Below are 10,184 nucleotides of genomic sequence, written 5' to 3'. Positions count from 1 at the left end.
ACCTGATTCAAACGTATGCTCCGTCACACTCATTGAGGCTGGCAGTGTAGTTACTGTCAGTTATCCCAAAGCCTAAGAGTAAGTTGAGAGGTAAGCAACATTTTCAGTCCTAGTCTTCTAGCCTCTTTCTCTTCTCTGGTGTCTGGACTTGGGCTTTTTGGGGCCATTCCAACCCTGCTGGAGGAGGTATGAACTGCGGTGTGACCCAAACCATTTTTCAGGATGGGACAAGGGCAGTCACCATGAATGTCAAGGTGGATTATACCATCAATATCCCTGGCTTTGAAGTAGCTTGTGGTTTTTGTGTGGGTGGTGTTTTATTGTCCATTAATCGTTATTGAACTGCTCATTATATCGCTATATCGATTGTAGGACATATCGCCCAGTTTTGTTGTTTTATTCTGTGTTTTACTCTGCTGCCTGTTCTGTAAATGAAATGGTGTAAACTAAATCATCCAACAATCCATATTACGTGGCAGGTTGTGAGGCAAGAGAACACAAGAAATGCCAAAAAAATGAAATCTAACTAAATTACCTAAATATGTCTTTATTAAAATGCTGGAATCAAATACTTTCTAATGTGTTTCCATGTTTCCTGCAGATGTTAACGAAGAAGCTTCTTTAGACCACAAACCTCCTGCTGACCTGAATGACCCAAAGCCCCCCCACATAAAGGAGGAACAGGAGGGAGTATACATCAGTCTGCCAGGAGAGCAACTCAATGGGAAGGAGGTGATTAATGCCATCAGGTTTCCAGTCTCTGCTCCTCCCATAAAGAGTCTGGATGATGAACAGTCTCTGCTGCTCTCACAGGTTTATCCAGACCAGATTAAAGGCAGAGAGTTTCCAGAAGAGAATAATGGAGAAGAATTCACCAGGATACAAGATCATGGAGATGCTTCCACTCCTTCAGAGGCTGAAGACACTGAGAAGGATGAAGAGGACAGTGATGTAGAGCACCCTCAGTCTGAGCTGAAGCACTTGTCAGACTCTGGGTATAAGAAATGTTCTATAACGAAGAAAAATGTGGACTCACGAAGGAAAGTCCAACCAGGAGTGAAGCTTAGCTGTGAAGACTGTGCCAAAACATTTATTAGAAAATCAACTTTAAACAGACACATGAGAATCCACACAGGAGAGAAGCCTTTCTGCTGTGATCTATGTGGACAACGATTTAGGCAAAAATATAATTTAAACACACACATGAGAATCCACACAGGACAGAAGCCTTTCTGTTGTGATCTATGTGGACAAAGATTTAGCTACAAATCAACTTTAAACACACACATGAGAATCCATACAGGACAGAAGCCTTTCTGCTGTGATCTATGTGGACAACGATTTAGGCAAAAATCACATTTAAACGCACACATGAGAATCCACACAGGACAGAAGCCTTTTTGTTGTGATCTATGCGGACAAAGATTTATTGATAAATCAGGTTTCAACACACACATGAGAATCCACACAGGGCAGAAGCCTTTCTGTTGTGATCTATGTGGACAAAGATTTAGCAAAAAATCAACTCTGAACACACACATAATAATCCACACACGACCGAAGCCTTTCTGTTGTGATCTATGTGGACAAAGATTTATTGATAAATCAGCTTTAAACACACACATGAGAATCCATACAGGAGAGAAGCCTTTCTGCTGTGATCTATGTGAACAAAGTTTTAGGCACAAATCAGCTTTAAACACACACATGAGAATCCACACAGGACAGAAGCCTTTCTGTTGTGATCTATGTGGACAAAGTTTTAGCCAAAACTCAGCTTTAAAGACACACATGAGAATCCACACAGGACAAAAGCCTTTCTGTTGTGATCTATGTGGACAAAGATTTAGCCACAAATCAGCTTTAAAGACACACATGAGAATCCACACAGGACAGAAGCCTTTCTGCTGTGATCTATGTGGACAACGATTTAGGCAAAAATGTAATTTAAACGCACACATGAGAATCCACACAGGACAGAAGCCTTTCTGTTGTAATCTATGTGGACAAAGATTTAGCCGAAAATCACATTTAGACGCACACATGAGAATCCACACAGGACAGAAGCCTTTCTGTTGCGATCTGTGTGGAAAAAGATTTATCCATAAATCACATTTTAACACACACATGAGAATCCACACCGGACAGAAGCCTTTCTGTTGCGATCTGTGTGGAAAAAGATTTAGCAACAAATCTAATTTAAACAGACACATGACAATCCACACAGGACAGAAGCCTTTCAGTTGCGATGTGTGTGAAAAAAGATTTAGCAAAAAATCTAATTTAAACAAACACCTGACGATGCACGCAGGAGGAAAACTTACTCTGCTATGAATATTTACTCAGCTGCAGCTGTTGTTTACTGAGAAATTTTTTTTGTCATTAAAGGAAACAATCTTTACTTGCTATCCATCAGTGGCGGCTGGCCCATAGGGGGCGCTCGGCCTCCCTAGATGTGGAGGAGAAAAGTCAATATATATATATATATATATAGATTTTAAAAGTATTATTAATGTCAGTTTTTTCTTAATAGTACGTGGCTACATGTAATAAGCATTATTAAAACACCAATTGACTCTCATTTAACAGTGCATTTCCACCAACAGAACGTATCGTTTCTCTTCTTCTACACTTTTGAGGCTGTGACTCAAGGAGCCCTACAGGTGTAGCGAAATAACCAATCGTATACTGTTGCTAGGGAAAATTTAGAAACATTTGGACAATCAGCATCGCCAAAATGAATGGCTTTGGGGCTGGTAGGCAGAAACAGTACTGTTTTCGCTTACCACCGTGACAAAATGGGTGAATTAGAGCGTACTTTTAGTTTATTTTTGGAATCTAAACAATGCCTACGACTTGTGCTCCCGGTTGCACACAGAGGCATTCCAAATCGTCGGATGTACGTTTCTGTCGTTTACCGAAGGACGAAGAAAGAAGAAAGAAATTCATAATTTCAATGAAAAGGATGCAGGCAGACAATCCCAATCGACTGTGGGAGCCATCATACCACCACAGAATTTGCAGTCTACACTTCATCTCCGGTAAATACAACTTAATTTTGCACTAGTCATGTTCTACTTAAATCAATGTATAAATAAAAAATTAGGATATATATTTAAGTCAAGACGTAAACGTTCATTTCGTAATAATATACGTACATGTACAATGTATGCAAACCCTCTGGTTTGAGTCTGAAAAGGATTAATAAGACAAAAACACCAAAATAATCCTTAGTGAACAATGGTTTTTTTATTAATTAAATGCTTATTGTGGAAACGTAGAAATTTTCCGACTTTTAATTTAAATGCATGTACTGATGTGATCACATAACCAAGTCTAGTGTGGGGTATTTCATTTTTACGTCACCACATCCTGACTTTTACTCTTATTTTTCAACATGGAGCATTACACGGCAGATCAAACCTGATCTCAGCCATTGGAGTAGAACAACATCGTCTCATCTGGCTTGTTGGACTGGCGTTGGCCGCAGCAGCACTTTGATAGACGCATAGAGAAAAGGACCGCTGACCATACGGACCACCAGTAGTGTTCTCGCACAGTCAGTCAACCTGGTCACTTTGGGAATCGTCTCCATTCAGCTGGGACAACCTCCCTGATAAGGCAGTCCAGACAACAAGCCTCTGATTGTCCATCAGCCTGACCAACCTCATCACTTCTCTATAGCTAGATTACAGCTGCATCCATCATCCATCCAGGTGATGTGACTGAACCCAACTTCTTCTGTCTGTTTATTGCTCCTACTCTACAGCTGGCCTAAACTAACTTTCACCCCATGATTAATTATTATATAACCCATACATGCCACGGTAAATTAATCTGAGTAGCTGACAGGTCTCAGTTCAGTTGTGCAATAAACTAAATGCAATTCATTTGGCTGCTTTGGCACACTGGCTGCTATATTCTTTTTTCTCTCACCAACACAATTCACTCATAAAGTTCATAAAAGGAAATTTTTGTTTAATGTGAAAAGATATTATTGCTTCTATTTTTGATGCCCACTTAGCAGTCCTTTAATTCCTATATGTGCTGGTATACAGACAAAGGCAACAATAATACCCTGTTTTTTATTTTTCTGTTCCACTATCCTGCCAAAACTTCCTGTTTGTCTCCTCTCCCTTTCCCCATCTTGACTATGACCCAGTCATTTTATAGAAATTGTGTTCTCCTGATTTCTAATGGCAAGTTGCAATGCTAGAATCTAAGTTATTTTAAATGCTCCTGTAATCATTCTTAAAGCTTACACTCTGTCTTTTTAAGGGATGTGCTTGCTGCCCCCAGACTGTCCTCTTCTCCGTGTGGCCAGAGAGTCTTTGTTTAATGAGTCCTTTAAAAAGCAGCTGAACACACTATTATTTAGACAAGCATTTAGTTAAATGTATGTATTTTTGATGCTTTCCTTGTAAGCTGTTCTTGTGATGTTACTATTTAGTATTTTTACACTGTAATAAATTCATTTCCTGATTTTCTTTCTTTTAAAATATAAAAAAACTTTACTTACTTTGTGTTTACCAGTTGTTTCACTTGAACTAGATATCAATCTATGACTTTTAATCTGTAACAGGAGCTAAAACAGGGTTTGACGTTACCTTAATTCAGCTAACAATGTTAGCGAACACATAGGAACATAATCTCAATTAAGTAACTTTACATAAGATAATGGTCATCTTCATTCAATTTGGTTACAGTTTAGTTGCTGTTCAATAAAAGTTCTACTTACTGAATAAATTTAACCGATTTAACTGTTACATCGTCAGAACTTGAACTTAAAAATTTATTTCAGGGTAAATGTGATAAATTATTAGGTTTATATAATAATCTTTATTATCATTGCAACATACATCCCAATGAAACTTGTTCCCTGCATTTAACCCATCCCCATGGGGAGCAGTGGGCAGCCCCTGTGCAGCGCCTGGGGAGTAATCGGGGGTTAAGGGATGCAAGTACAATGCTCTAACCACTAGGCCATCGCTCCACCAAGTTTCCTTGGTAGGTCAGCAGGTAGAGAATCTAGCTGGCAGTTCCAACGATCCAGAGTTTAATTCTAATGTAGTACACCCAGTCTTTATGTTTCTGATCTCACGGATAGAGTGGTTATGTAGTACTGGTGTTATTGATAGTACAGAGACTGGTGTTCAATCTTCTGAAGGTCCTGAGTTCAAATCCTCTTAAGTATTGCAAGGTTTTAACATCAGAGAGGAAATAGGATAAATGTTCTAGGAGAAGTGCTCAGTCCTTCAATGGTCTCATGGTGTAGTGGCATTGTTGATGATACTGAAGGTCCTAATTTCGAATCCTGCTAATTCTTTTGTTATAAGAGTGATGGGGAAAAATTTGAAAAAAAAAAAAAAAAAAAAACCCAATGCGCTAGGAGAACAGATCATAGAGGGATTGGTCTCATGGTGTAGTGGTGATGTTGGTAGCACTAAAATGGTGACTTCAGGTCCTGAGTTCAAACCCTGCTACGTCTTACTAAGTTTTGTTATCAAAATATTGGAAAGAAATTAAAAAATAAATGTGCTAGGAGAACAGGGGAGGCCTTGAAAGGTCTCATGGTGTAGTGCTATTGCTGATGTTACAAAGACTGATATTCAAAGTCCTTAAGATCCTGAGCTCAAGTCCTGTTAAGTCTTACCAAGTTTTATCAAAGTAATGGAAAGAAAAGAAAAAAATAAATGAGAGATTAGGTTATACAGTAAATGGTCTCATGGTTTAGTGGTGATGTTGGTGGTACTTAGAAGACTAATCAATGTTCTGAAGGTCCTGAATTCTCACTAAGTTTTGTTATCAAAATAATGGAAAGAAATGAAAACATAAATGTGCTTAGAGAACAGGTTAGAGAGTAAATAGTTCCAGCTCCTGCTGTTCCATAGTCCTTCAATGGTGTAGTGTTATTGTTGTTGGTACTGAGACTGGAGTTCCTGAGTTCAAATCCTGCTGATTCTTTTGTTATGAGGATGATGGGAGAAAAATTTAAAAAAGGAGAAAAAAAAGAAAAGAGAATAATGCACTAGGAGAAGTGGGCAGATATGGATTAGTCTCATGGTGTAGTGGTGATGTTGGTTGTACTGAAAAGGTGAGTCAAGGTCCTGAGTTCAAATCTTGCTAATCCTTGCAAAGTTTTCTTATCAAAATAATGGAACGAAATTTAAAAAAATAAATGCGCTTGGAGAACATGTTAGGGAGGAAATAGTCTCATGGTGTAGTGGTGATGTTGGTGGTACTGTGAAGGCTAGTCAAAGTTCTGAAGGTCCTGAGTTCAAATCCAGCTAATCCTTACATGGTGTTATCTGAATGGTGGTGGATAAAGTAAATCTGTAAGAGGAACAGGTTAGAGAGTAAGTGGTGGTGGTTAGACGGTGTATGGTGTGGTGGTGTTGTATGGAGACAGATACTGGAAGGTCCTGTGGGTTAGTTCCATCAGTGCAGGGTGTTATCAGAATGATGGTGGATAAAGTAAATGTTTAAATAAGTGGTGGTAGTAAGACTGTGTGTGGTGTTGTAGAGAGACAGATGTTGGAAGGTGGTGTAGGGTTAGTTGCATCTGGTACAAATTCTGCCTGAGCTTGGATCAAACCTCCCTCTGTGGTGGGTTGGGAAGGGGTCTGTGTCTGAACTACATGTCCAGTGCTAGGAAGGGTACAGTCCCCTCCCCAATGCACCAAGGAGGGAGGCCTGATTAGAGTGCAGGCAGGATCTGAACCAGATACAACACAATTGAGAGAATAAACAGTGAGACTATGCAAATCATTTGTCACCATAGACACAACATTTTATGGGCACATGTATTTCACCCCTTCATCAGTTAGGATTACAGGTAAAAACATTAGCCTTTCTACCATCACCAATGCCACTATGAACTTTTGCATAACCCTCTCACCAGCACTACACCATTCACTCTCTAGCCTATTCTCCTAGGTTTGAGCCTGGATCAAACTCCCTCTGTGATGGGTTGTTCTTATCACATAGTTCAGCCACAGCTCCACTCTCCTCCCCAACCCACCACAGAGGGTGGTTTCTTCCAGGCTTACCAGATACAGCACCCCTCAGAACACCACTAACCTGCTCCCCTTGCACATCCACCATCTTTCTGATAACACTCTGTAAGGATTAACCACATTTGAACTCAGGACCTTCACTAGCCTTCTCAGTACTACCAACAACACTACTACTACTACTACCACCACCACCTCTCTAACCTCTTCCCCTTGCACATCCACCCTGAAAGGATTAACCAGTTTTGAACTCAGGACCTTCACTAGCCTTCACATTACCACCAACATCACCACTACACCATCAGACTATTCCCTTCCTGACCTTTTCTCCTAGCACATTTATTTTTATTTATTTTTTCCCCATCATTCCGATAAGAAAAGATTTAGCAGGATTTGAACTCAGAACCTTCAGTTTTAGCACCAGCAGCATCACCACTACACCATGAGACTATTCACTCTAGCCTGCTCTCCTAGCGCATTTATTTTTTTCATTTCTGTCCATTATTTTGATAACAAAACTTGGTAAGAATTAACAGGATTTGAACTCAAGACCTTGAATCGTCTTCTCAGTACCACCAACAATGCCACTACACCATGAGAACATTCAAGCACTGAGCACTTCTCCTAGCACATTCATCCTTTTTCATCTCTGATGTTAAAAACTTAAGAAGATTTGAACCTAGTACCTTCAGAATTTTGAACAGCCTTTTCAGTGTTATCAACATCAACACTACACTGTGAGGTTATTCCCTCTCTAACCTGCTCTCCTAGCGCATTTATTTCTTCATTTTCCCATCATTCTGATAACAAAAGATTTAGCAGGATTTGAACTCAGGACCCTCAGAACTTTGAACACCAGTCTCTGTACTATCATTACCATCAATATCACCAGCACACCATGAGACCATAACCACTCTAGCCACCAGATCAGAAACATAAAGACTGGGTGTACTACATAAGAATTTAAAATCTGGATCATTGGAACTGCCAGTTAGATTTTCTATCTGCTGACTTATCAAGGAAACTACTCTAACCTAATAATTTATTTTCTAATAAGTTCTGATAATATAAGCCATCACATCATAACCTTGTTCATACGAGTGAGTGTTCTAGTCTGTACATTCAGGATTCATCCTGGAAAAAGAACTGGCAGAATGGTTTTATCTTCATTGGGAGAGAAATGTTCATTGTTCCTGGTTACCCTTTCTTCTCAGAATAATGATCTGGACATACGTCCTCCTATAAAACAAGAGGAATGTCAACGTTAAGTTTCTGTGAGGATGTTGGCTGGCAAACAGCAATCATTTACTTCATTTATTTTTTTTTCATTTCTTTCCTTTATTTTGATAACACAACTTGATAAGAGTTGAACCCATGACGTTCAGAACTTTGAGCAGCATTCTTAGTGCCACCAACATCACCACTACACCATGAGACTCATCCCTGTCTGACCTGTTCTCCTAGCAAATTTTATTTTTTTAGTTTGTTTCCCCATGATTCTGATGACAAACGATTTAGCAGGATTAGAATTTAGGACCTTCAGTCTCAGTACCACCAACAATGCCACTACACCACAAGACCATTGAAGGACTGAGTAGTTTTTCTAGCACATTTGTAGGTATTTTTAGTTCAGAAGAACATTATGGGGAGAATATAATAGATTAATGTTTGATCCATACTCCAAACTGGAAGGTGGCAGTAATGCACCTATAAATTGTTTGCCAACCGCAATAAAAAAAGAGAAGAAGAAGAGGAAGCTGCCTTCTGGAGACGCAAGCCCCGAGGAGAGAAGCATGGCAGAAGCTGCTGATTATCCGATCCTCGCCCAGGAAGACACGCCTGTAAGTTGGCTTGTTGGCATAAGATGGCAGCTTGACTGGTTCCTCGGCCTGAAAAGGGTTTGTGAAGACAGGCTTCTGTGTCCTAGGAACGGGTCAAAGAGCTGCGGCGTGCCATCAGAGAAAGCAGCCAGGAAGCGGAGAAGGTTCTGCAGGAGACGCTGCTGGTCCAGGAGGAGACGGCCCGCTGGTACCGACTGTTCTCTGCGCCGCTTTTACTCTCAGCTTGCCGCTGGGCAAACATTTACATCACACTAGTCACACCTGTCACCTGGACGCCAGTCCGCATGCGTGAAAAGCTGCAAGCCATTGGTCAATAGACGATGCGTCACATTCTTGGGGGAGTTCCTGAAACTGTGGTTCTGATCCGGGATTTCCGAAAAAGGAAATATTTAAGTTTACCTTTGAACTAGGGTTAGGGTTATTAGAGGTCTTATTAGAAATAAAAGAATCTGTCAACTTAGTAGAAGGACCTCAAATTTCATATAGAAGTCATTTCTTGACAATTTGATTATTTATTAAAAGTTTGCTAAACGGACAAGCAAAATGATAAACATGCAGCAGGGTTTTACTCTGGTCTCATCTGCAGTAGGAGAGAACTTCAGCAGAGAATGGAGCTGATCACAGGCAATGAGGAGATAGTAGAAGCCCTGCAACAAGTAGGCAGACTTCTGCAAGAGGAACAGGATCTGTTGGAAAAGCGGGCTGAGCAGGCAGCTCTGCACAGGTAACTGGAAGTGCTGTGTGCCGCATGAAAAGCCCAGGAGTAAACTGACAATATGTTCTACCTTCAAGAGAACAAATGAGTGTTTTGGAGGAGCGGAGAACGGCTGCGTCACAAAGGGTCCAAAGTCTTGTTGCTCAAATCCAGGAGGCCAAGGAGCTGAAGTCTGGTGAGGGTGGAGGTATGGGAAGCTTTCAGGCTTTTTGTATCCTGCCACAGTTAGAGCTGCTTGAAATATAAAGATTGTCTTTCTTTGTTTACAGCACAACCTTCAAAGCGTGCCCCTAAAAGAAGACCAAGGAAAAAATAACAATGTTTCCAGGGTGCCTTATTTTAACTATTGTCATTTGTTTTCTACATAAAAATCTTTTGTCAAACCAATAAAATCTTTTTTTGATACCAAAGCTACTTGGCTCAGATTCCACCTTTCCTTTCATTACAGAAAAATGTTTGCATTTTGCTTTTCATAGACCAACAGTTAATAAATAGATTTTACTTGTCTGTGGATCCATTTTCTGCATAAAGAGCAGCAGCACAGAAAATATAGACAACCCTTTCCATTTTCCACAATTTGGTGATCATAATTTTCTATTTTCCCTACACAAAAAG

General features: G+C 40.1%; 2 protein-coding genes and 1 long non-coding RNA gene across 3 annotated transcripts; all 3 read left to right on the top strand.

Annotated features, from left to right (window-relative positions):
• Positions 1–699: 699 nt before the first annotated feature.
• LOC118557864 (gastrula zinc finger protein XlCGF57.1-like) lies at positions 700–2,208 on the top strand (the record flags this gene model as incomplete). Its single annotated transcript, XM_036128339.1, has 2 exons — positions 700–732; positions 814–2,208. Coding segments are annotated over 2 exons (1,428 nt in total), but the record flags the coding sequence as incomplete, so codon positions are not given.
• A 789-nt stretch (positions 2,209–2,997) lies between these two features.
• Positions 2,998–4,519, top strand: LOC118557899. The gene is made up of 2 exons (XR_004928094.1): positions 2,998–3,041; positions 3,404–4,519. It is a non-coding gene; the product is annotated as an uncharacterized LOC118557899 (long non-coding RNA).
• Positions 4,520–8,651: 4,132 nt separating this feature from the next.
• Positions 8,652–9,976, top strand: LOC110368016. Its single transcript, XM_036128345.1, has 5 exons — positions 8,652–8,854; positions 8,941–9,041; positions 9,441–9,578; positions 9,647–9,756; positions 9,839–9,976. The coding sequence occupies exons 1-5, from the start codon at positions 8,678–8,680 to the stop codon at positions 9,883–9,885; spliced, it is 573 nt and encodes a 190-aa protein (XP_035984238.1). The 5' UTR covers positions 8,652–8,677; the 3' UTR covers positions 9,886–9,976.
• The last annotated feature ends 208 nt before the right edge of the window (positions 9,977–10,184 follow it).

This window comes from Fundulus heteroclitus, chromosome 24 (assembly GCF_011125445.2).
Source record: "Fundulus heteroclitus isolate FHET01 chromosome 24, MU-UCD_Fhet_4.1, whole genome shotgun sequence".
Classification (NCBI taxonomy): domain Eukaryota; kingdom Metazoa; phylum Chordata; class Actinopteri; order Cyprinodontiformes; family Fundulidae; genus Fundulus; species Fundulus heteroclitus.
The sequence above is the reverse complement of the archived record's forward strand: the minus strand, read 5'-3'. Positions and strand labels throughout refer to the sequence as shown.

Bases quoted from the DNA above. Each gene is read 5' to 3' on its own strand.
- LOC110368016 (XM_036128345.1), top strand. From the start codon at position 8,678: ATGTTTGATCCATACTCCAAACTGGAAGGTGGCAGTAATGCACCTATA. The intron at 9,042-9,440 runs GTACCGACTGTT...TCTCATCTGCAG, and splicing joins CAGGAGGAGACGGCCCGCTG to TAGGAGAGAACTTCAGCAGA. The intron at 9,579-9,646 runs GTAACTGGAAGT...TCTACCTTCAAG, and splicing joins GAGCAGGCAGCTCTGCACAG to AGAACAAATGAGTGTTTTGG.